This window comes from Leishmania martiniquensis, chromosome 20 (genome assembly GCF_017916325.1).
Source record: "Leishmania martiniquensis isolate LSCM1 chromosome 20, whole genome shotgun sequence".
Classification (NCBI taxonomy): Eukaryota; Euglenozoa; class Kinetoplastea; order Trypanosomatida; family Trypanosomatidae; genus Leishmania; species Leishmania martiniquensis.
Genome location: NC_090155.1, coordinates 600,001 through 625,462, shown reverse-complemented (window position 1 = coordinate 625,462; position 25,462 = coordinate 600,001). Strand labels below are relative to the sequence as shown.

At 62.6% G+C, this 25,462-nt stretch overlaps 4 protein-coding genes across 4 annotated transcripts; all 4 read right to left on the bottom strand.

The window, feature by feature from the left end:
- Positions 1-686: 686 nt before the first annotated feature.
- LSCM1_06479 (uncharacterized protein) lies at positions 687-3,620 on the bottom strand (the record flags this gene model as incomplete). The annotated part of the gene is made up of 1 exon (XM_067323904.1): positions 687-3,620. One exon carries the CDS (start codon positions 3,618-3,620, stop codon positions 687-689), a length of 2,934 nt encoding a protein of 977 aa, XP_067179218.1.
- Positions 3,621-5,957: 2,337 nt separating this feature from the next.
- On the bottom strand, positions 5,958-7,490 carry LSCM1_06478 (uncharacterized protein; the record flags this gene model as incomplete). The annotated part of the gene is made up of 1 exon (XM_067323903.1): positions 5,958-7,490. One exon carries the CDS (start codon positions 7,488-7,490, stop codon positions 5,958-5,960), a length of 1,533 nt encoding a protein of 510 aa, XP_067179217.1.
- An 837-nt stretch (positions 7,491-8,327) lies between these two features.
- On the bottom strand, positions 8,328-9,716 carry LSCM1_06477 (uncharacterized protein; the record flags this gene model as incomplete). The annotated part of the gene is made up of 1 exon (XM_067323902.1): positions 8,328-9,716. The coding sequence occupies one exon, from the start codon at positions 9,714-9,716 to the stop codon at positions 8,328-8,330; it is 1,389 nt and encodes a 462-aa protein (XP_067179216.1).
- Positions 9,717-10,753: 1,037 nt separating this feature from the next.
- Positions 10,754-14,569, bottom strand: LSCM1_06476 (uncharacterized protein; the record flags this gene model as incomplete). The annotated part of the gene is made up of 1 exon (XM_067323901.1): positions 10,754-14,569. The coding sequence occupies one exon, from the start codon at positions 14,567-14,569 to the stop codon at positions 10,754-10,756; it is 3,816 nt and encodes a 1,271-aa protein (XP_067179215.1).
- Between the last annotated feature and the right edge of the window lie 10,893 nt (positions 14,570-25,462).

Genomic DNA, 25,462 nt, shown 5'->3' with positions numbered 1-25,462 from the left:
GCTTCTATGAGGGCGCGCGCAGCGCTTCTGTGCGATAGATGTGTATGCGAACGGCGGTGCGAGAGCGAATAGAATGGGGTGTGGAGCTGCTAACACACCAGCAGCGGGGGCCGCAGCGGCGCGGGTGTGGGCGCACTGGGGGAAGGGGGAGGGGGTACGGCTACGCGTTTCCTTTGAAGTCGGCAGGCGTTCTCTTCCCTCTTTTACGAGGGGGGGCAGAGGGTGCCGTTGTTCACCGAAGCAGACACACAGCGGAGGAGGGGGAGAAAATCGGGGGATGGGGAGCAGTGCGGGAAGATGAGCCAGCGCAGATGTTGGACGGAACGCAGAGAGCTGCCGAACGCGCGAGCCTGCGAGCCGCAGACAGGTACGGCACGTAGCGCAATGGCCCCTTTCAGTGCAAGAGCGGGCCGAAGACGGTGACGCACGCAGCGCCCGCACACACGCGCACACAGTCCGCCCCACCGTAGGCGGGGCATTACATGAGCATTCTCACCCCACTCAAGCGTTGGCGTCTTCTTACTGGTCTGTGCGCCTATCCGGCATGCTCATCGGCAGCCGCAACGGCGGCAGAGGAGCCATCTCATGGCACCCTGGGGTGACGCGCCGAGGGGCAAACGGGAAGGGGCCGCAGAGGCAAGCACGCGACCACCACCACGCGAAGAAAAAAAAAAATAGACCCCCTCTCACAGGCGTCCGAGGCAAGGACGAAACTGCAGCGAAGTCACTACAGAAGTCGCGTCGAGGAACCGCTCCGCCTCGGCCGCCACCTCGAGCTCCTTCGCCAGCACCAGCGGACGCTCTACCCCGTCAAAGAAGGATGTAGCCTCACAGAGTCGCAACGACTCCTGCGCCGCCAGCAGCCAATTCAGCAGTAGGTGCGGCTTCATGGCCTCGGCGACGTTCCCGCTTGTGTCCTTGGCGTGGGAGGGTGGAGAAGCACGGGAGCTACCAACGGAGGGGGTGGCCCGCGAGGTGTCGGCATGGGAGGCAGATACTGCGGCGCGACTCTGCAACACGTCGCTGTATGTCTCCAGCAGCTGCATCACGGTGGAGTGGCGGGGTTGCGCCAGCATACCTAACGGGACGGTGGTGGTGGTGGTAATAGTAGCCCCGTGAGGTGCGGAAGAGTTGTTCCGGTAGCCTCCGGCGTGCTGGTAGTCCGCAGAGAGCGAGGCGGTCGCGTGGCCCTCGTCGCCGCTGCAGAGGCGGGTCACCTTAAACGTCGATCTTACGCTAGCCGCGGAGCGGCAGGAATCAGTGAGATGAGGAGACGTCGCGGGTGAGGATCTAGATGGGGCCAACGGTGAGTGCAGCTGTGCCGTGGGGGAGCAGGGCGACGAGAGCGGCACGTGCGAGCCATCAGCGACCCCCGAATCATGCGATGAGTTCGGTGTTGCATCTTCGCATCTGTGCGTGGCGCAGGTGGCGCTGGCAGCTGAGGGAAAGGTGGGTGTGTGCCACTCAACGACCAGAGCAGGTGTCGGGGTGTGCAGGAGCCGCACTAGCCACTCGACAAACTCAGCGAGTGGGGCAGAGCCCCCAAAATGCGGTGAGCTGCTGTGGTGACCTCCAACAGAAGCATCGGGGTGCTGTACCGTGAGGTCGAAGGTGCCTTCGCTTTGCAAGACGGCGTACAAGGCCACTCCCAGCGCCGGGGTTGCGTCGGCAGTGTATTGGGATACCAAATGGGACAGCGGCGGCGGACACACTGCCGTGGTATCGGCGCTGGCGGCAGACAGCCAGCCGTGGGCTGTGGCTGCTGGAGCTGCTCGCGCACTCATGTCGAGCCATTCCCGCGCGTCGAACTGCACGTGTATTACGAGAGGACCGGTAGGGCCCAGCAGGACAGCCTGACCCACCGCCCCCACAGCACGACAAACACCGCAGCACACCGGCGGTAGCCGACGAGGAGCTGCGCCTGTACTCGACAACCACGGGGAGGAGGAGTGTGCACCAGGCCACGGGTCATCCAAGCCGTAGCTGCCTGAACGGACCGAGGCAGGAGAGTCCACCTCAACGTGGCAGCCGCCCAACGAGGTGGCGGAATGCTGAAGCCTTTGATGGGGGTGCGGATGCCACTCGCCGCCTACCTGCCTTGCTGGTGGCCGCGGTGGCTCCAGATGGGCGACGCATAGACCCGTCACTGAGGCTGATGTGTACGGGGCGCGGCCCGCCATCAGAGGCGCACCAGGGGCGCCCAGTTGAAGGTTGCTACCCCTCTCAGGCACGCAGCAAGCAATGCCACGGCCATACTGGTAGTGTGTCGTGAACGTGTCGCGCGGGCGCGCCAGCCCCAACGATGGGACGCCTCCCTCCATCACAATTGTATCGCCCAGAAGCACCAACGTTGAGGCATCACCGCCCACTTTAGACGAGGCGCAGAGAGGGCATCCAGCAGGGCGGCCGAGAGCTGTGTAGCGGGGGTCCTCGAGGAGCCCGAGAAGGGCCTCTCGCGCCTGGCAAAGCCGTCGATGGCTGCACTCATACTCGTTGGAGCCGATGTGGTTCAGCCACCCGAAGCTGTGGCAGTTCAGCAGCAGTAGGCGCGAGATGCCTTCCGAAGAGGGGGCGGCGCTGCCGCCAAGCGCGTCACTGCCAGCGGCCGCCGTGGGGAGGCGGTGGCGGTAGACGTAGGTGAGCAGGATACTGTAGAGACAGCCGACCCAAGGCAACTGCGCTGCACCACCGTCCAGCACCACGTACTGGCCGTTGTGCGTGATGGTGTGGCGGCCGTACGTGAGAAGAAGATGAAGCGTAATGGGGGAGAGCAGGTGAACAGGCTCAAAGGCGTCGTGTGGTGCGCCGCGGTACTCCCAGCACTGCTGCAGCACACGCATCGTGTCCCGAGCCGCCGTATCGACAGGCATCAGCGCCGCTGATGTCGTACCGACGGGGGGGCTGCTGCCCTTGTTGCGGGTCAAAACACCGTCGGGCATGAGAAGACCTGCCGAGCTGTTGCACGAAGCAGCAGTGCACGACGGGCCTACGGCGATCTGCTGTGTGTTGCCTTCTGCATCCTCCTCTGCACCTCCGATAGCGCACTCGTGACCGGGCTGCTGCTGTTGCGTGGAGGCGACGGTGTCCAGATACATGAACACCTCCTTCAAGAGCGAAATGAAGCGAATGTTTTCCGTGCGGGGCCGCTTCCAACGGTTGCCGGACTCGGACAGCGGAACAGTAGTCGATAGGTGGGCCCGCCCCGCCACGGCGGCCCCTTCGCCGTGATCCGACGTTTTCTCGCTGCTCTGCTGGCCGTCATCGCCGACAGGTGCATCGCCGAGACTTCGCTGGGACATTGCGTCGCCTCTCGGCGGCAGGGGCGCGCCCCAGTTCCTTCTGTTTACGTGCGCGGTCACCGACGGCAGCCATGCAGAGGCAACTGCTGAGTCGCTGACTGTACCGTCAAGGGGGCTGAGAGGCAGCGGCGGCTGCAGCACACTCGTCGCAGCGTGCCCGGCGATGCCATCCGGCACCATCGCCGACATTATCGTCTCCTCGCCCCGTCGCCCGCTTTTGCGCGAGATGCTGGCGCAGTGCAGCGGAGGAGTTATGGCCATCTGCCTCTGTGGCGGCAGCGGCCCTGCGCTGGAGAGCGGCCGAGGCTCCTGCGGGTTCATTCGGTTGGGGAAGACGAGAAAGCGCGTCTGCGACGTCTGTATGGAGAAGGCGGCGGAAGGGGAGGGGAGAGGGGGGGCGAGGGCGCCCCTGGAGGCAGCGCCGGCCGTGTATGCCAGCGACGATCTCGAGTGCACACACACGCACACAGGCACAGGCGCGCAGCACTGAAGCGTGCCCTCAGGCGGGGCCTGCATGCGAGTGGGGTTGTGTCGTCTATTCTTTGCTTACACTGTCGCCTTCCCCCTGTAAATATACCGACTCGATGCTGCCTGAAGAGCCCGTGTGTCCTTGCGTTGTGTGTGCACGGGCGTGTCGCGTATGCCGGTGTGTGCGCGACGACGGTCTCGAGGGCCAGCGATGAAGGGTGCGCGATACTGGCGAAAGAAGCTGAGGGACGAAGAAAGGGTTGTAGTGCGGACACGGACGCACGCGCAACGCGCACTCACACACATGAACTCCTTGCCCTTGTCGTGCGACGTCATCGGCGCAGCGGAAGTTTGATGTGATAAGCGACACGCGCACAGAAATACACAAAGAGGGAAAGGCGGGAGACAGGGCGCAACAATGGAGAGTGAAGAAGACAGATGATGATGAGATGCGCGTAGACACGCAGAGGTGCAGACGTTCCCAGAGAAGGCGCGCGAGAGGAAGGCTGCGTGTGCCTCTCTCTGCAGGGTGATAAAAAGAGCATTCAGTGCGCGTGTGCCGGTGCGTAGACTCCTCGGGAGGGGGCGGATGGCAGAGAGGGGAGGGGCTCTTCGCCAGCACAGGCGCTGCATCCTGCGAGCGTATCTGACTCGCTTGGCTGCCCCCTCCCCATCCCCCATTTACTCCCCCTTACCACCAGCCCGGCACACGCGTACATGGCATCAGAATAGCGCCACTCCCCTCACCCACACTCGCCTCTGTCACGTGGTGGCCATTTCACGTCGCGGCAGGGACGCGTCTTCAGCTGCTCTTTTTCCGCTCTCGACTGCGACGGCGGGTGGACAAGGGCGCACACACTGGTTCCGTCACATCACACATACGCACCTCCTAAGGGCGTGCAGCACGACACCGGGGCCTCGGTACCTTGCCTCTGGCCCCGCGTGGGTGCATGGATCGCACCTTCCGCCCCTCCCTCTCGTATCGCCCACATGCATCAAACGGAACCAAGGAGCGGCAGCGGCAGCAGCGGCTGCAGTGAAAGGGCCCGAACTGCACGTAGCACGACGCCCTCGTGCCGCTCAACGTCGCGTTATGTTTCCTCTGCACAGAGCTCGTGACTCGGCACAGACGGCTGCACTCGAAGGTCATACAGCCCCTTCCCCACCCCTCCGCACTGTGCCGCTTTCACGACGGGGAGGAGAGTGAGCCACGGGCAATGGACACGCCTCGACAGGCAAAAAGACACGCGAGACCAGGAGGGGGGAGGGCGATGAGCGTGAGAATGGGGGGAGGGAGCGGTGAGAAAGGGCCCAAGACGTGAGCCGTGGCAGAGCTGGAGGGTCGTGGGTAGGCCGAAGAGAAACGAGGAAGCGAGCATGCATGTCTGTGCGCATGGGCCTCTGTGGACCACGCAGACGGTGGCGGAGGCGCGCGCCTTCGCTTGCGCACGTACATCAGCGATCCTATATAGTGGAAGGGAAAGGGTAAAAGTTACAAGAGAAGAGACAGCACATTCGCCGTCGCCGCGCCCGCCTGCGCCGTTTATCCACCGCCGCCCCGCTGCGAAGCTAAAGCGAGAGCCGCTACGGGACGATGAAAGGGGAAGGGAGGTACGGCAGACGGCGTATGGGTGAGTGGGTGGTTCAGCGTCTGCGTGTAGGCGGCAGCGGCAAGGGTGAAGGTGGGGGCCTGTCTCTCTGCCCCCTTCTCTATGTTCATCCGGCCTATGTACATTAGGGCAACGGGGAGGGGAGGGGAGGGCTGCCCCAGCGGACGAAACGGAAACCCAAAGACATGCATGAGGAGCAGCGCCTTTCCTTTTCTAACTCCCCACACACACCCCATCCTCTGCATCACAGACAGGCGCGCACGCAAAGGACAAAAAAAAACGCCAACGTCCGACGACGGCAGAGCGGCCGAGAAGAATCGCCACCTCGAATGGCAGCGGACAACAACGGTGAGGAGAGAAGGGCGGGGGACTGCTTTGACGACGAGATACGACGACACAGCAGAGCAGGGGATGGCAAGGGCAACAGAGACCCGGAGGAGGAGTTAAGGAAGGGTAACGTGCATGGCTGCCGTTATGCGTGCCTGGTGTCAGGTTCGAGCAGCAGCAGCCGCACCTCGTGTCCTGCTCCTCCTTCGCGCCCGTCTCGGCGATCACGATGGGCCCCGGGCGGCTCTCCCCGCTAGTGCTGCTGGACGTGGTAATTCTCAATCTTCTCGATGAACGTTTGCGCGTAGTCCGGTGAATAGTACTCTACAATCTCCGGCGGGAAGCAGCTGTTAATGATCTGGATGGACTCCGCCAGGGAGCTGCCCGGTTCAGCCTTGATGCGCTGCACCGTGGCCAAGCCGCGGTTCGCGACGAACTCGCGCTTCGCGGCAACGTCCGTGGGCAGCACTTTTGCGTACTGGCCGCACACGTACTTGAGGACGTCCTGCGGCGCATCGGGATGCAGCAGTGGCTCTAGCGCGGGAAGGTACACGCAGTGCTGGATGATTGCCTTTAGGGCGCGCTTGCTCTTCGTCTGAAGGTCGTCGGAGCTTCGGGGGCTGAGGTACACGTCCAGCAAGCGAGGAAGCACATTGCAGTCGGCCACCGCCTTGGCGTGATCGGCGCTATGGCGGCCGATTTGCCCCAGCGACCACGCCGCGGCGGCACGTATATGGTCCTCCTCTTCTTTCTCCAGCGCGTCCGCCAGCGGCATGATGCCGTGCGCCACGATGACGGCAAGCGCCAGCGTCTCGGAGAAGGCCGATAGGTATCCGAGCGTCATAACACCCGGCAGACGCGTGCTGCCTTTCGTCGCGCCGGTGTACTCGACCAGTGCGCCTACACCTCCGGCGTTCACCACGAGCTGTGCCAGCTCCGGCGTGTGCTTCGCAATTTCGCGAATGCACGTTGCCGCGTTCTTCTGCACCACCTCGTCACTGTCCGCGAGCAGCAGGAAGATCTTGGGAAAGATTTCTCCCTCGACCACCAGCTCCGCGAGCTCAACGCTGTGCTTGGCGATCTGCGCCAGGCACTGGCACACCTGCCGCTTCAGCTTCGCGTCACTGCTGGTGATGAGCGGCGCCAGGTGGTTGATGGCATCCTGGTCAACAATGGACTGCGCCAGCTCTGGGCTGTGTTTCGCGATGTCGCCTAGGGTCGAGGCTGCCACTCGCTTCAGTGACAGCTCTGGCTCCTGCACGCACAGCACCAGTGGCGGCACGGCGCCTTTGTCCACCACCTCCTGCCCGAGGTCGGCGTTGTGGCGGGCGACGTAGCCGAGAGCCCACGCGGCGCTCTCCTTCACTGTCGGATCGAACTCCTCCAGGCAGCCAACAAGCGCCTCCACAGCCTGACTATCGGCAACAGCCTGAGCCAGCTGCGGGGAGTGGCGCGCCACGCTGCGCAGCACAAATGCGGCAGACTTTTTGTAGAAGCGATTCTGGTCTCCGAGCGAGTACACCAGCTGCGTCAGCACATCCCCAGAGACGACGCTCTCCGCCATCTCTTCGCATGAGTTTGCGAGGCGGCCAATCGCGAGCGCAGCAGACTGCTGCACCGATGGCACGCTGTCCAGCAAAAGTGGGCGGAGCAGCTGCATTACACCCGCCTGCTGCAGTGCTTCGATGTTTGCCGGCTTGGAGGCCAGGTCCGCGACTGTCTGCACGAATCTGATGCGTGCCTTCTGGTACTCATCAAAGGCTTGTAAAATAACCCGGTTCGACATTGTGTTTGGAGAGGGAGAAGCGGGGCTGAGGTACGATGAAGGCCAGTGCAGTGTTTATATATATATATGTGTGTGGGTGTGGGTGTGTGTGTCTGTCTGAGTGTATCCTTGTAGAGTGGTGCGGGCGCGCACGGATGTGGGGGTGGGGGGAGGGGAACTTCTGCAGCGGCGATGTCGGGCGGGAAAAGTGGAGGAGGAAGAGGAGGGTGGCAAAGAGTTTCGCGAGGGCGGACGACATTTTTTTCTGTTTCCTTGCCGGAACTGCGTCAAGGGCGGGGCAGCATACGCAGTGGTGAGAGAGGGCACGCGCGCCCGGTTCCTCTGCGATGGCGGCGGTCGCGCTGTCGTGATAGCGAGAGAGTGAGGTGATGCGCTTCCGATGCCCGAGTGCTCAGGCGAGTGAAAAGCCGCCATCATTGTCCGTTCCAAGGGCGCCACCGTCCATTGTCTACAGCGGAAGATGGGAAAGGCGCTGAGAGGCCAAGGAGGAGGTGAGATGGTCGCCCACGCACCCCACTCTCGCTCGACTTACTCACAAAGCTGCCACGTTCGTGCACCTAGCAGCCACAGCCTCGTGCCTCCTCACGCGCGCATGCCTAACCTCGAAAAAGGGCATCTTCACCATCGTGACAGCGGTGTGTGTGTGTGTGCGTGCATCGTGTCCTTGGAGTGTACGCGCCTTTCGGCATACTGCACATGATGGGAAGCTTCAAGGGGGTGAAGAGGAGCGCCACGGAGCAAGGCGCAGCACAGAAAGAGATGCGTGCACGGCAGGTGTGCACGTTAACAGGCGTGCGCTTCAGTGCATGTCGCCCTCAGCACAGAGTTTCTCTACGATTAAAGCCGCTGACTTTGAAGCTGGCACAGCAGCTCGCCCATGCGCGCTCGCTCGACCTGCCGCTGCACCGCGTCTGACATGAGCTGCCGCTGCATCAGCTCGAACAGCTTCTGCACCTCTGCGTTCACGAGGGCTACGGAGGAGGGGGTCGACTCGCGATGGAGCAACAGCGCGTCCAGTTGAATCTGCAATGCCTCCCTGACGCGCGCCTCTGACAGCTCCAGACGGCGCTGCAGTTGGCATACGGTGTCGCGCAAGTGAGCGGCCGAAACCTCAACGGCCGCGTCACCTCCGAAAGCACCGCCGCTGCAGCGGCCAACCCTCTCGACCATCGCTGCGGCACCGCTCGGGCTCGGTGGCGCCTGTGCAGATGACTCTGCTGATTCCTTGACCTCCAATTCCTCAGACCAGGACTTCTCAGTGGGCCGTTGGCCGGTGGTCGTGTTCATCGCTCCTGGAGGTGTCGAGGCGGCGCAGGAAGTCACGCGCGAGGCGTCAAGCGCAGCTTGGAGCTCCTTCCTCAGTCCTCCGACAGTCTGCTCCGCCACGTACAGTCTCTTCGTCAGCGCTTCCTTGTGCGCCTCCAGCCGCTTCACCTCATTCTCTAACTGACGTGTGCGAGTCTCCGAAGCCTCACGGGTCGGTGCCGTGGTTGCGACCACATCAGACGAGGCAGTCGCTGCTGCTGCCGCCGCTGTCGCCAACGATAGAGCCGCTGTGCATCGACAGGAATGGACACCGTCTGGTGGTGAGGCCGAAGGTTTCGGAGGCCCTTCGGTGTCCGCCTCCTGCATGCTGGCATGTCGCGTTCCCAGCTCCACCTTCGCCTCGCGCTCGGAGCACTTGTGCTTCCATGCCTCCACCTCGCTCTCCAGCCTTCGTAATAGTTGGTGAAGACGCTGGGTGACGGCCGCGGTGACGCGCAGTTGATGGCGCAGCTGCGCTGGCGAGAGCGACTCCAGCTCGGCATCCGTGTACACCTGCGGCGCAGTGGCGCCGTCGCATCTACTGCTGCTGCTTCCACGTCGAAGGTCACTCAGACTGCGGAAGCGCGCCGCATTATCACCCGGCGTTGAAACAGCTGTGCACGATGACGACCGGCCATTGCTGTCTGGTGCGTGGATCTGACTAGGCGGCACGGAGACGCCACCCCGCGCCGCCGAAGATGCTCGGATCTCCGAGGTTGCGTGCGCAGCCGACCCCGACGACTGAAGCAGAGCCGAGTCGCGCAAGCCTGCCCGCAGGTTCGCAAAAAGGGACAGAGCATGCTGTGCCTTGGCCGAGCGGGGCACGTGCCAGGCAGCGGCCGTCTCATCCGGGCCACCGGCAGCGGAGGCGCAAGTGCCGCCGGGGTTTATTTCTAAGTTGGACTCAGCTGTGATGCGCATTGGCAAAGTGCAATCGCCGAGCGATGTCGGGTTGGGTAACGGTGCAGAGAGGGGGCGGGCACGGCACCCGCCCTCTCCCTCCCCTTCCCTCTCTCGGGAAAGGAAAACACGGCAGAAAACGGCCGTGGCACGGAAGGGGGTGAGAGGGGCACTGCTGCTGCTGCTGGTGCGCGTATCACGTGCAACTGTCTGCCTGTCTATCGGTACGAGCGACAATGCGGGGTGCCGGTAACCACTCCAGACGATGAGCGAGGGGAAGAGAGGAGGCGGGGGGGCAACAGAGAAGGATCAAGAGGGGTGCGCGCGCCTCGCCAACGGAGAGGGCATAGAAAAGGGTGTGCAGGAAATGCGATCCGCTCTTGCATCACTTGCACGCAGTGCTGCTGTGTGCTCACACACGCACGCGCACCAGCTCTGCGCCTGTGCCTGTGTGTTTGTGGGGAAAAAGAAGCCGGCCATGGAGGAGGAGAGGCATGCGCCTATGCGGAGATGAGCAGGTGTCCGCGTGAAGCCGCTCCTGGGGGTGATAAGCCGTGAGAGGAGGAAGAAGAGGAGAGCTTCGCTCGCGCACAGAGCACACAGAAATGGGCTTAGGAAGAAGTGCTCAGCTTCTGCGCCGAAGTGCTCATGATTTGAGCGATCACGACATGTGCCGCTGCACCGCCGGTAGCAACTTTTCCAATACGCCGCTGGCCGCTGTTGCACCATCACCCTCTGCCCCTTGATTCGTCGACACCCTCTATTCAGCGGCGTAGAAACGCGTTCTTCATAGACTATACGCGCCTTGCGGCTCCACAGGCCGTCACCCCGTCGCATGTCGGGGAAAGACGGAGACGTGTGGTCCATACGCTGAGATCAGAGCATCGTGGCGAAGAAAAAAAAAACGCACGGTGTGCGCCCACGCGAGAGGGGGGCGGCAAAGCATCAACTCCCGAGCAGAAGAGCGCCATGTCGGGTGAAACGCAGTGGCAGCAGCAGCAGCAGCCCCGCTTCCTCTCACGTTTTTCCCAGCCTCGACCCGCTTCCGGGAAATGGGCTTACAATGGTCGATAGATGATTGGAGAGCGAAAGGCGCGCTGCAACGCCCCCCCGGCGGACGTCAAGCTTGCGCGCGGCATCGACCCTCCTTGAACAGCGCCAGTGGCTACTGCTCCTGGGGGCGCATTGCTAACAGCTAGCGAGCCGGGTCGGCAAGACGGCGCCCCAGGCACCGGCGCCCGCACATCGTCCGTCACTGAATCACCCCGCCCTGCTGCGCGGGCCGAGGTTGTCCAAGTCGCCGCCAGGCGTGTTGGTGACGGGGCAGCGCAAGTCTCACAGGGGCGATAAGTGGCACCGCCACTGCCGCCGGCAGTTTGGTCCGCGGAGAAGCTGGTCGACGTGAATGGGAAGAAGAGCGAGGACGACAACCGCTGGTGCCGACCTACATAAACGTCGGACGCATCTCTGGATGTCGCACCCCTACCACCAGCAAATGCGCTTGGGCCTGGAATCGGGCTGAGGTCGCCCTCGCTCGTGCACCATGCCTCTAGCAGAGCTGGCTCGCCCTCGTCATCGCTGCCCGTATAATCGCCCTCTGTGGCGCGAGCACCCTCTTCCGCTGTTACCACCAGCACCGGTGGCGTGGGCACGCGTGCTCGGCCCACAGCACCTCCATGAGTGGGCGTGGAAGAATTCAGCATAGCGGATGCAGCCTTGAAGAAACGTTCCGCTGCAGTAGCGGTGCTCAGGCTTGCCCCAATGGACGACGGGGGCGTGGTGCGGGGCTTCATTGAGGATGTGGAGGAAACCGCAGCCGACAGCACCTCCAGCGGCGGGGGCGGGGACAGTGGTCGCAAGGGTGAAACGCGCAAGTTTAGCAGCTCCTCTACAGACGGGCTGCAGAACGTGCGAGACGGGGTGTTGCGACCCGTGACATTCGCGCGTGCCGCTTTAGGAGCGACACAGGTTTGTGGCGGCAGTGGCGTCGGCGCACGATCCCCGTGCCGATAACCCCCCGTCTGTGCGCAACTGTCACGGGTACCCTCGGAGAGGGAAGAAGTAGCAGTATGTGGCGAGGGCCGCAGTGGTGAAAGCGCAGGCGTAGCTGGCGGTGCTGCCATCCCACGTATCGTCCTGCCCGACTCTTCGGTGCCCTGTGTCGCAACCACCGCAGCCGCGCGCAGGCGCCGCACCACGTCCTCCTCCTGTTCAAGCGAGCGAAGTTGATACTTAAGCAGCTCCTCGCGCAGAGCATCATTGCGGCTCCAACTCTCCTCGAGCTTGACGTGTAGCACCTGCAGAAGCTCTTGAATTGTATGCACGTGCAGCTGCACCGTTGAGGGCGCCATCGTAAGTTGCCGCTGTGGAGGCACGGCGACCTCTGGCGCCATCACGACGGCGGTAGAGGCTTCAGCTACCACGGCGGGTTGCTTCTCTGCGCCAGCGACATCAGAGAGGGCCCTTGTGGATGTGGTGGTGGTTGGAGAGTCTGGTGAGGAGCCGGCCGGCTCCTCCGGTGTCGCACCTGCGCCGTCGCGGTCGTGTGACGGTGCAGTGGACGGGGACAATGCTGGCCGTGACGCAGACCTCACCAGCGCGTCCATACCCACCCGTTCCAGACGACTGATCGCCTGCTGCAGAGCGGCAGCTAACACCCTGTTGCGCTCCTGCAGGATCTGCAGCTGCTCCTGCTGGGACTCCGCTTCCTTGCGTTGTGCCTGTCGCTCACGCACCAACGCGTTGGCGCGGTCTTGTAAGTAGCGCTGAACAGTGTAGATGTCTAGCGAGGCAGCGGGGGCGGCGCTCTCTGCGTCGCCTGTCGGTGCAGAGGCGGCACTCGCAATAGCCGTGCCCGCCATGGCACCATCCGAGCTTGCGCTTCCAGTGGGAAGCAGCCACGTGCGCACAGTACCGTCGCTGGCCACTGACCACGCGCGCTGCATGCACACCTGCTCCATAGGTTCTACGAACAGCGTGAAGTCACAGCCGCGACGCCACGGGGCGGGCGAAGTCAACGGAGCGCAGCAGTGGCGGGTGGCACGGAGTAGGTCGATGGCGTCGCACACCGTCACCACCTGGTCTACAGGGTCGATGCCGTTCATCGAGCCCCCTGCATCGCCGTTCCTCTTCACCCGTGGGCCAGGTGGAGGGTAGCTAACTGGTAGTACCTCCGCCACGGTATACATATCTGCACTCCACGCCACCACCTTGCCATTCGCTTGGCTCGCCCACACCAGCGCCTGCCCCGCCGAGCCGGGCGGCGGCACGCTCGTCAGACTGTGCACCGGCGCCGCAGAGGCCGAGTGCAGGCATCGCACAAACTGACCTGTATATGCCTCCCAGACGAGGAGACAGCCGTCAGTGGTACCGGCCCAGAGCTGGCCTGCCGGCACCGCAGTGCCGCTGCGGCTGACGCAGCCCGTGATACAGAGGGCGGTGACGACCACCGGCGCGGAAGCAGCCCTGGCCCCAGCACCCCTCTGCTGCCACAGCGCCACAGGCACCTGATACACGCGCAGCACCTCCCACCCCCACTGGAGACACGGCTGCTCGTCGCTTGGAACAGGCACCCTGTCCTCCAACCCTGTCGAGGCACCCGTGTCTGTCACCAGCGTCGTTGCGTTCAGATCAGCAGCAGAGGCTGCGAAGCTGTACAGAAGCACCGCCGCGCAACTCAGTGCACCCGCCGCATCTGCCTCGCTGTCGTCGCTTGGGGCGCCGGCCGGAGAGAGGGGCTCCTGTGCAAAGCGGTGGGTCGATAGCACGCAGCACGGGGAAGGCGACGGATGTGCGAGAGCTGCAGCTGCCACCACCACTGGTGGCGCCGGGAGGGGCGGCGACGGCGATGCTCCCTCGCGATTTTGAACCCTGGCGTCGGCCAGACAGCGCCCAGGCGATGGCAAAGAAGCGTGCCGGCAGTCTAGCAGGACAGCGGAGAACCGCTTCTCTGCCTCACCCTGTCGACCGGCGCCTCCACCCGCCTCAACCGCTTGCAGGCACCACAGCGCAACGACGCCGTCAGCGTCCACAGAGAGCAAGGCGGTTGCCAGGCCGCTGGTTCTCGGTGCCGTTGGCCCTAACGCCGAGGCCGGCACACGCAGCGGCAAACAGCTCAGCAGCGGGGCTTCATGGAACACGCAGGTGGCGAATGGTAGCTCCACTAATGACTCCCCGACGAGGGCGTAAAAGCTAATGAGCCCGCTGAGCTGGCCAGCCACTATCACTGCGCCGAACGGCTCGACAGCTGTGTCTCCAGCCACTGAAGCCCACGCCAGGCACGACAGCTCGCCACCATCGCGCAGCTGCTGCTGATGGCGAATGGTACCCGTCTTCTGCTCGCGCACCCGCAGCCAACCACCCGACTCGGCTGTCACCACCACATGAGCGCGCCCTGGTTCAGCTGAGTAGAGGGCGGCCACAACCGTGTCGGGGCACACGAAGACGCCGGTGTCGACGACTTCGCTCTGCAGGCCCAGAGTGCTGCGCACACGAGGTGCCCAGCAACCTCCACGGCCGGCCGTCGACGCCCAGCGGGCCGCCGCAGGCTCCAGCAAATCAAGAGGCAGGCGCGAGGCATCGTCTGCTGGAGCGGACGAAGAGGCGGCGGCATCCGTTTGTACGGTGGCAGGTGAGGCGTCGGGCGATCGGCCGCAGGATGGGGACAGGCGGCGCGGCAGCCGTAGCTGCCGCGAGGGGGCGAGGTTCCCGCTGGTCCTGTCGCCCCCGCCCGCGCTGGCCGACATGTAAGCAGCATGAGGCACAAAGAAGCTAGGCGCCATGCCGGGGGACGGAGACGCGGAGGCGGCAGTGCTGGGGGCATTGCCGTCACGCCTCGTTCGCACTGGAAATCTGCGCTCCGCCGACGATTCCATTCCCCCCGCTCAGCACTTCAGGGCGCTGTTAATGCTCTTTCCTCTGAAAGAATGGCGTTTTCGACAGCACTTGGCTCCCCGGCTGTCGTCGGACCCACCGGCGGCTATTCCTTTTTTTTGTCCACCGTTGTGTACTTGTGTCCGTGTGCGTGGGAGGCAGGGAGGGTTCTCCGGCCTACCCTGCCTCTGTCCCACTGCAACGGTCGTATACGCAACTGTGGTGCGTGCAATCAGTTGGAGCTCTTGCTTCGTTCCGTGTGGGCTACCTCACCGATCTACATCGGTGCGCGCGCCCACTTTGTATCTCTCTCCGTGTATGTGTGCGTGTGTGTGTGTGGTCCAAGAGAGCCCCTGTAAATGTCAGAAGGAGAAAGAGAGCGCGGAGGAGGGGGAGCTGAGCTAAAGGCGTCGATACCACACGCACGCTCACGCACAGCTGCGCCAGCTCTTTTAGCGAATGTCGACGGAGAGAGCGCAAGAGCACACCCACACTCGCACCGCAGTGAGCGCGAAATACAACGGAAAGGCGTGCGAAGGGCCATCACCGCGGCATAGGATGAGAGCATGCCGACAAACAGAAAAGTAATGCGAGGGAGAGAGAGAGGATGGAGGAAGCTCGCAGCTGCAGCGTACCAACTGATGGGCGAGCGAGAGGGTATAGTGCGCCTACAGGTCGTCAGCGCGCATGGCCTTTGCGCGTGACCCCTCGCTGCCATCTCCATCTATGAAGAGAGCTTCGCTGCTCCCCACCGTACTCGAAGAGAGGCGGCGGCGGCGGCGGCGCAGGCTTGCCGACTGCGATATGATTTCCTTGATCACTTGTCCATCTCACGCACTGTAATGAATGCATGGTTATCTGATTGTTTGAGAGTGCCTGTCAATGACTGAAGGTAAACTTCTCTTCGCCTCTCGTTGCTTGAATGTGTGTCTAAAGTCATCTGTGTCTGATTGGGGTCTAATCGCCCCGTCCTCCCTCCCCCCGCCCCACCCCACCCCACCCGTCGGTAGGGGGAGGGAGGACGGGGCAGAGAGAGAGGGAGGGGGGAGGGGAAACGCGAATAGAACCGCGTACGTGTGAGAGCCGGTGAACGATCTGCTCCATGCTGTTGAGTGAGTGTGACCTTCAGGTGTATCGCTTACTCATCCTTATCGAAAGCACGCGCGCTCAGGCATAATAGGAGACGAGGAGGAAACACGCCACGCCACACCAAAGAATGAAATACGCAAAGGCCAAAGAAAAGAAGTCAGGGGCGGAGACGCCAAGTGTACACAAAGTCAGACACAAACATTACAATACCCGATGATGATGAGACAAAAGAAAAAATATATATAAATATATATATATCTCCGGGTGGCCACAAGAAGCGAACGCAAAGACGATGTGAGGCACAAGCTAAATGGCTCCGATCCCAACATGCTAAAAAAAATAAAACTGTATTTGTTTGTTTGGGTAGTTGGGGAGGAGGGGGAGGGGGGCGGATGAGAAAGCGGCGGTGGTCTGTCACAGCGTCTGTGATTTTTTTTGAATGTGGTCTTATGTTTTTTTTGTGCTTACAGCATATTGCACAGGTATCCATAAGAGTATCTTGACATATATACGCCATGTCTGCATCTGCGCGGCAGCACACAGATAAAGGAGGGAGAGGGGGAGGTATGGAGAGGAACGGGCGTTCAGCTTCGGCGCGAGAGGTGTTCCCCCACCCTCGGATCAACCACAACGTGAGCATACAATGAAAGAGAATTGAAAAAAAAGAGCGAGCGCACACCGCTGGAGGGACCGAATAGCAGCAGTGGCAGCAGAAACGTAAGAGGGAAACGGAAACGTGAGAACGAACGGAGCAGTAACCAAAAATAAAAAATAATAAAAAACACAAAAATAAATAAACCGTAAGCAGCGATGAGCGCCAAATCTGTCATGTGAGGTGAGAGAAAAGATAAGAGAGCAAAGGAAATCGGTGAAGGAGAGGGGAGCGCGCGGGTGAGGAGAGCGGAGCTCAACAACAAAGAGAGAGAACAGAAAAAGAAGCGGTGAGAAAGAGAGGCTGTGAGGAGGTGTAACCGATAAACACATCAGCAACAGACAATGCGTTTGTTGTTCCGATAGGGCCCCAAAAGGAGAGAGCTGCCCCTCTCGAACGGGGAAGACACACAGACAGAGAGGGAATACGGTGAGAAATAAAATCTTCCACAGACGCGCATCTGACTAGATGGCATCGTCGGGGCGCACGGACGGAGAGAAGGACTGGCACTGCCTTTCCTCGAGAAGGCAACGAGCAGGGACTCGGCGGCGAAAAACAATACCGCAGCCGCTTGTGCCGATCGAGTTCACGGCGACGGTAACAAAACGCGGCAGCTCGTACGGGAAATGGCAGAAATGTTTCGTCGATGTCGACAAGAACGACTGACCCGCTGTGAACGCTACTTTACGCGCGCACATGCACTCCTTGCCATCCGTCGCACCCCGTGCTGTGCACCAGCTCGCCAGCCGAGGTGTAGCCGGCTCCACTGGCACCAATGGAGCGAACACGCGCGTCGGGCAACGCAAAAACTGTGACTCCCTCCTCTGCAACCGCTGCTGGTGCGACTGAGGGCAAGGATGATGGTGCGGTGCGCCGCCCGCGTGGTGCGGGACTGGACGCTTCGCCCTCACCTTCCCCTCGATCTTCGCTGCGAACTGGCACCCTACCAGTGCAGGGCGCAGGCGGTCCTCCATGCGCTTGAACTCCATCGGGTTCGTCACGACGCCAATCAGCGCCTGCACCACAAAGTTTCCGTACGGGTCGCTCACCGCCTCCTTCAGAGCCGCCGGGTTATACACAAGCTCATCCAGAAAAAGGCGTCGCACCGCCGGGACCTCACCGCAGCACCGCAGCGCCACCTCCAGCACGTTGCTGGAGTGCTTGTTGCAGCTCATCTGGAGTATGTTGCCGGTAAAGTGGGCCAGAACGTACTGCGCAGCAGTCGTGCGATCGCTGTGCTCGATCGCGCACTGGACCATGTAGTTCGCGAACGCATCCATCGACAGCGCCGCCAGCTTCGGTAGCAGGTCGCGCACCAGCTCCGCCTTCTGCGCGGCGTCGCACAGCTCGAACACACGCATCAGCGAGATGCACCCCTGCTGCGTCGCCGCGAGGTACCCCGCGTTTTCCGCAAGCACACGCACAAGCGCAGACAGGTCCACCTCGCGTCGCTCAAACAGCGACTGCAGCGTGCGCCGCGTGTACTGCGATGCGGTGCACATGTTCAGCACAACCGGCGTGTGCATCGCACCGATCAGCGACTCCGTCTGCTCTGCAGTGCACGCTTCCACAAGTGTCCGCAGCACGTGGCACCCATGTACATCCACCGCCACGTCGCGCAGCCGCGGGCACAGCTCCGCCACCACAGCGTCTAGCACCTCCAGCCGCTGCGTCCGTAGCGCCGCCTGCAGCAGCGCCTTGCCCTGCGGCGTGCACGCAGAGTCCGCCACGTGGCCCTCGCACGTCGCCCTGAACGTCTCCACCAGCGCGCCAGCGGGCATCGCCGAGAGCCTGCGCGTTCCGCACATGGGCTTCGTCACAGGCGCCGCCACCTGCACAGCGGGCGCCGTCGCCGCAGGCGCCACGCCAGCGCACCCGCGCTCCGCCTCGCGGTCCAGCGACAGCACCGGCACCGCGCTCACCGTCGGCAGCCCAGCGCCACGCGCGCGCGGCACAGCAACAGCGGCCCACTCCGGCGGGTTGCGCGGCGGCCGCACAAACGTCGCAGGTGCCGCAGCCCAGCCACCCGTGTGGCTCAGCGGTGGTACAGCGCCCTTCTCAGCCGTCATCGCGCGCTGCTCAGCAGTTTGATTGTCGTCCGCGTCGCGAAGTCCACTGGGAGAAGCCATGAAGGTGGCCGGCGCAGAAGGGAGCGAGGGAGATGAGCTGCACACAACTGCCAAGGCAGGAACGGTGTCGAGAGCTCGTAGGGGGGAAGGGGAGAGGGCGAGTAGGAAGAAGTCTCGATGGGCGCCTAGGCGGAGCCTGTAGGCGCGAGGCGAACGCGGGCAGCTATGTGCTTCTGCAGAATGGTACGCACGCGGCAACGAAGAACGCAGCGAAGAATATATATATATATGTGTGTGTATCGCGAAAAGAAGCACGCAATGAGAGGCGCACGTGCACACGGTGGGGGGAGGGGGGCAAGCACGCCGGCGCGGGACGGGCAAAAAAGATGTCGAGTGAAGGAGATGAAGTCAAGAAGGCACACGCGCAAGCGGCGGCGGTGAACGGCACAAGAACAAACAGAAAACGGGGGCGAGAAGGGAGGCACAGACACAAAAGAGTGCGCGCGTGGACGCACAAACCTGCAGTGAATGAGAGACAGAGAGACGGCCTCTCCTGTGAAGGCAGCAATCACACGCGGAACGGAAAACAGAGACGCAGCGGCGCACGTTGAAGAGGGAGAGGGGGGAGGGGGTATCTAGTCTACAGTGCGCACGCGTGAAGGTCAGCGAAGGGGGTGAAATGAGGGGGTACGAGGGGGGAGGGGGGCGCCACCACGATGGCAGTGTTCCGGGGCGCTCGTGTATCTGTATGTGTGTGTGTGAGCTCTCTCTTCCCTTTAGCGAGGATGCAGTAAGCACCAGCGGGAAGGTGACGGGGTCGGGGGAGAGAGGAGGGCGGTGGCGAGCCCCTGCCTGACGCTGACTGTATGGCTGGTGCGCCTGCGTTCGTACGTGTAATCTGTATGATGACTGTTTTTGGACTCGCTGAGCGATGTCCTCACACGCAGCCGCACACCGAGGCACTCGCCAAGGCACAGGTGGCAGCGGGGCCCGTGAGACCACAACGTAAAGGGGGGAGGGCAGTGAGAGGAGACGGAGAGCGCGAAGCGCGCGGGCGTCTAATAAAGGGAGGGGAGGGGGGACGGATTTACGGTCTAAGGCACGCAAGGTGGGGAAGCAAAGTGTGGTGACGTCAATGGAGGGAAGGGGGCGAAGGGGAAGCGAAAGAAAAATAAAAAGGGGTCTAACAAGTAAGACGCACTCGTGCGTGTGCGTGTGTGTGTGTGTGTGTGTGCTGTAAAGGAGGGGCGGAAGCTCTACAGAGAGAAGGGAGGCGCAGCCGGTACCTCAACACTTGCGTGTATGGCGTGCGTGTGCGTCTTTCATGCGGCAGTTCCATTTGGCACGCAGGTGCGTGTGCGCGTGCGAGTGAAGGTGGACGCAGTCGAGTGTGCCACAGAAAGGGGAAAGTGGTTGTCAGAAGAGCAGCGTTGCGGGGCGAAAGAAGTGGCGGCGGTATCACTCAGCTCATTCGCATCGTGGCGTGGCCGCACCCCACGCGAGGCCCGGCGCCCTTAGTCGCTTGCGTTGTCGGGGACAAGATGCCAGCACGCAAGGCATCTCCCGCACGCACACACGGTGCGCCGGCGGATGCGTGTTGCGGCATGGCCGCTGGGCCTCTCCGCGATCGGCGTGGCGTTGATGCGCAATTCAGAGAGGCACGCATGCGCCTCGGCTCCCCTGCCCACCCCAGCACCACCACGCCCTCCTCCTCGCAGTTCGCGGGCAGACGTTTCTGTTCGGTTGTTCGAGTCGCTATTTTCAGCCCCCAATGATGCCCTCACCACCTCGGGTGTGCGTGGGCGGTTATTCGATGTTACCCCACAGCGCTCAGTGAAACAGAAAGGGGGAGACGCCTGCGCACGCCCAGCTGGCGGGGCACCACGGCCGCAGACGCACTGGCACGCGCACCCCTCCGCAGCACACACATACACACACGCGCACGCCTCCCGCTCAGGTGCTCTCGCCGTGGACCAGGGCCTCCTCGCACTCGTGCAGCATCGCCTGGCAGACGTGCACGGCGTCCGACAAGATGGACCAACAGTCGTTCACACTCAGCGCACACGGTGGTGCCACGTAGCTCGCGCACTCGCTCGTGCAAGACGGTCGCTCCGCAGGGCGCAGCAGATACGCGTTGCCGCGGCGCGACGGAAGCTGCTGGTAGCGGAAGTACATCACCTGGCCGTTCGCGCCAGCCGCCACATGCACCTGCTGCGGCATGGCCCACTCCTCGCGCAAAGTAGGGTCCACGACGCAGTGCCCGGTCGGCGACACAAGCAGCACGCACAGCAGCGGCATCTCCGCCCAGTTGACAGCCTTGCGATACGGCTGCGAGCGATCCACCTCGACCGACACACCTGCGTCGTCTCCGGGTGCCTTGTGCAGCGTGACGGCGGGCAGGCGAAGGGACCGGAGCACCGCGTGCACGGCATACGCAATGGCGGTGAACAGGTTGCCGCCGCTGCATTGCAGGACGTGCACGTCGACATGAATCACAAAGCCGAAGCCCTCGCCAACGTACAAGTCCGTCGCAGGAAGCCGCTCACAACGCGTTCGCTGCTGCTCCCTGCCGCTGCCGCCACCCCGGGTGCGCCAGCAGACGGGCTGGACGACCGCGCCGCGGCCGTCCCCCCACTGGCTTCGGCATCGTCCTCCGGCACTACCTCGGCCTCCGCCAGGCCCTGTTGCTCCTGCACCTCCACCTGCGCGGCGCCGAACACCTGTCGCACCGTCGATGCCAAAAACGCTAGGTAGTCTCGGCGGTAGCGCCCCACGCTGCGGCCGCCGACAGCGCTCGCATACGCGTCGAGCACGTGCGGCACGGCATCAATGGTGATGTGCAGCTGGCCCTTGCCTGTGTCTGGCCCGCACCCCTCAGTCGTGTCGGTGCTAGAGTGCGGCCCGGCAGTGGCGCAGCCGTCCACCACCGAAGGCGTGGCAGCCGCCAGCACCACCGTGCCGCTGGCGTTAACCTCCACATAGCTGCCGCTGTAGCTCTCCTGTGCGTCACCGGCAGCCGCAGCAGCCAGGCAAGAGGGGCTCGTCCGGGCCGTGATATGTATAGGCCGGCGCTGCAGCAGTGTGCGCCCATCTTCGCGCACGTCGCTCGCCACACCATCCTGGACGGCGCGCACCTCGGCAAGGCTGATGGATGCCGTCCCCAGCGACATGCCGCTAACGCTCCTCGCACTGATGCAGCCCGTTCGCTGCGTTGGCGTCGCGTGCCCCGGACGATTTGCGGCACGCACACGTCGCGAGGGACACGAGAAAAACAGAGCAGCGGGCGGGGGAGACGGGGGGAAGAGAAGGGAAGGCGCGACGAGTGCAGAGTGAGAGGGTGAAGAGGGGGACAAGGGGAGGGACGGTGTCGCGCGCATCGGCCATCGTACGGGCGGGCGAGAGATACCGAGAAGGGGTGCGACGGGGCGCAGGTATCGAGGCCAACGGCGAGGGACGGAGGAGCTGCAGCCGCCCTCGCGTGCACCGCACGTGAGCTGTTTTCCTCAGCGCCTGGCTAGTCGTCACTTCAGCCGCCGCCACGCCCACTCGCGCTGGTTAAGGGGGTGATGCAAGGAGAGGACGGGAGAGGGGAAGCCCAAGCAGCTGCAGTACATGTGCGTTCCCAGGCGGCGTAGCACGCATCTGTGCGCGCGGACAGCGCGCACCCTCCTCTCCCTCTCCGTCTCCCCTCGCCCCGGTCTTGTGCTTCAATGACGATCAACAAAAAAAAGGCACACGTACCGAGAGAAAAGCGATGGGGATGAGCGCAGTCAGCTCCGAGAGAGTCGTTGCCTCCCACGCAGACGTGCCTGCCTGCCGAGGCAACGAAGAGCACACACGCACCCATGCGCCGCGCGCTTGCACCGACGAGTGCGTCCTACACAGGAAGAGGGGAGGGACAACGCAGACACACACGCGCACGCAAAGCACGGGGAGCAAAGATTCCACCGGCAACAAACGCGCGCAGGCCCGCGCGATCAGGCGAGTCCACGTCGCGGCAAAGAGAAAAGGCGTGCGAGAGAGGCACGCGAGGTCGAAAGGGTAAAGCAAACGTAAGCCGAACGGCACACTGCCCAGCACAGCACACATCACGCAGTCGCACGTATGTGAGCAGGTGCGTGTGCGTATAGGTGCGCACCGAACACATTTGATTTGCGCAAGGAAGTGAGACTCGGGGCACGATAGGAAGGGCGGCCGGGCTCAGGCGGCGCAAAGAAGCCAACGAAAAAGGCGCCGCATGATCTCAAGAGACACGGGAGCGACAGCTACGGGCAGAGAGGTCATCGTGAGCCGCGCTGTTGCTGCGCATAGGCGCACCTCGTGATCGACAGCTACAGCGAGCAGCGCATACACCCACACGCACACCGAGAGAGGGATCGCAGATGCGGACCGTAGAGAAAGCCGCCCTGCGCCTTTTTCAGCGCTGTTTAGTTTTTTTTGCGTGGGGGCGGCGTCGGTGCCGACAGCAGAACATCTCTGAGGATCTCGGCAGAGCCACATGCGAGTCATAAGGGTGGTCATGGCCGAGTGGGGAGGGGGGCTGCAGCGTCTTCTGTGACAAGTCTTGCATAAAGAATGGCGCTGAGGGCATTGAAAATGGCCACCTCATCAGCAACGGGTGGTGGTGCAGTATCCCGTCGTACTGCGCAGCGCGCTACTTCTTCTGAATCGAAATCGGTCTGAGCCTGAAGCCGCACTCTCCAGCATCGCCCACCTCCGTAATAGCGAGACTGAGAGCAACGACCGAGAAACTATGAGCGAAGTCGCGCTTGCGCACATGCGTTTCAGGTACCTTCCCATCACAGCCTCTAATGGTCCTCCTCCTGTGTGTCCAGACAGGCCCGTCAAGCCTCCGCTCGCCTCTCATGCAGTCCGTAGCCGCCCGTAGAGAGTTTTCTTCTCCCTCATCCGACTACTGAAAAGGCGCGGCAAAGCCAACTGGGGTGCGCCTCTGCGCGTGAACATTTCTGCGTTGAAGTGAGTGAAGGGATACCACTCCGCAGCTGTCGTGTGCGTCGCTCCAACACGCTAAACGATATACATACGCACACAGGAGCACAGGCAAGCGCCGCCGTCAGTCGCGCGTCGCAATGGCAGAAAGCGCATGGCGGGAGAAGACGCGCGGTCGACCAGCTCCGGAAAGTGTGCCCACTACTACTATAGCAGGCATGCGCGTGGGAGAGCCGAAGCACAAGGAATGCAGAGGGAGGCGAGGGTCCCGCCAAATACACGCGCACAGGCACGACGTTCACACCAAGGCCAAGGTCGAGGTGAGGATGTGCCTATGCGGGGGTGCGTCTGCACACGCACGTGCACGCGCGAAGGTCGCTAACACCACACGCGTACCCATTGAGGCTGTGCCGCCTCTTCGCCGCCTTGCTGCCCTTCTTGTTTTGATGCGTCTTCGCGTGCGTAAGGAGGGAGGAAGAGCCCACGGGAGGCCCAAAGGGAGGGAGGCGATGGGGAGAGTGAGGAGCCTTTGAGGCGGCGTCGAACACCACCATGGGCAACAGATGGGCGGAGGAGGAAGGGGAGGAGCCACAGCCGACGCTGCCCTCCCTTGCTCTACCCTCAGGGTCACAGCCAGCACCTCCCGCGAGTCCATCACGCAGCAGCGGCATAACCACCTTGCCGCACATCCGCGTGAGGGAGGAAGAGAGGAGGGGGAGGGGGAGGGAATATATTAGTCCACAATGATGGTGCACGAATGGGCACGCGGCACAGCAAGAAGTATGCAGAGGGGGCCCTTCACCTGCGGATATATATATATATGTGTATGTGTGTGCGTGCGTGTGTGCAGCGGTGAGGAAGCTTCTTGGCCCATGCGCGCTTAAAGAACGCGAAGTTGCGCCGACAGGGATGACGGCACCAGCCAAGAAGCGGATGCGTTCGGGGACAAGTCTGCTGCCTGAACCCCACCCCACTCAGGGGGGAGGGAAAGGGGCCTCCCGCCGCCTCCGCTCTCTGAGACGCTGGCTACTCAGCACTCGTTGTGGCTCTTGTCTCTTTAGGGAAGGGGGGACGGTGTAAGAAGGGGGAAAGAGGAAGAGATGGGCGATTCGAGGAGATGGAGAGTGCAGGGGAAGTGCGCCAGGCAGTGCCCCTCGCGCCCACCCGCCCCATGCACACACGCCTCCAACACGCGCAGCAAAGGAACGCGTAAGCGCTTCTCTTGGGCATGGGACCTGTCTGATGCAACGCGACGCGGAGGAGCGCGCACCGTGAGGCAAGGCGGGAGAAGATATGTATTGCACAAGTGGGTGGTACGCTCACGAAGGCGTCACGGTCCTTTATCCTGCGGCATAACGTCACACAAAGGAGGACAAAGTGAGGCGAGGGGAGTGCCACGAGTCGAATCGGGGGGAGCTGCCTCGTGACGGATACCCCGCGATCATCCCATTCCATTCGCCCCACCACCACCACCACCCCTCAAGGCCCTGGATCGGGATAATTCAAGAAGCTGCTGCGGTGGCCGGCCCCAGCACTTCCTTCAGTCCCGCAGCACATTCACACACACGCATACGCACCCGAGCGCTTCTCTTTTTGGGGGGCCGCCTATTGAGTTCTTGCCCTCCTTCTTCTTGGCGCGGTCTCTCTATTTCGATGCGCCTTGTTGGCAGTCTGTTCAGCTGCTTCGTTGCGCGCACATTGGCGGCGGCACGCGCACAGACAGACAGACACAGAAAAAAAAAACGGAAACGAAGGAAAAGGGGGAAGAGAGATGTGCGCGATAAGAGAGGGGAGGGGGGGGGGGCAGAAAACAACCGCCAAAGAACTGAATCTAAAGTGCATGCCACCACCCTATCGCCCGATGACTAGCGCGCAGGCGTGCGCGCACACACGCACATATCGGCGTGTGGCCTTTCCTCCCCTCCGCCTACAGTGAACAAGCCTCACCCAGGTTACGGATGTATGTATTAGTTTCTGATTCTGCGTGTCTGCGTGCGCACCCGCATTGGGTAGCGAGGTGCTTTCTTCTGCGCGCAGCGCTTGCATCTTCGCCCACGCAGCACCTCCCTACCTGCAAATCCTTCATTAGACACTGCGCAGTCGCTGCAGAAACGGGTGCAGAGGGACTCCAAGAA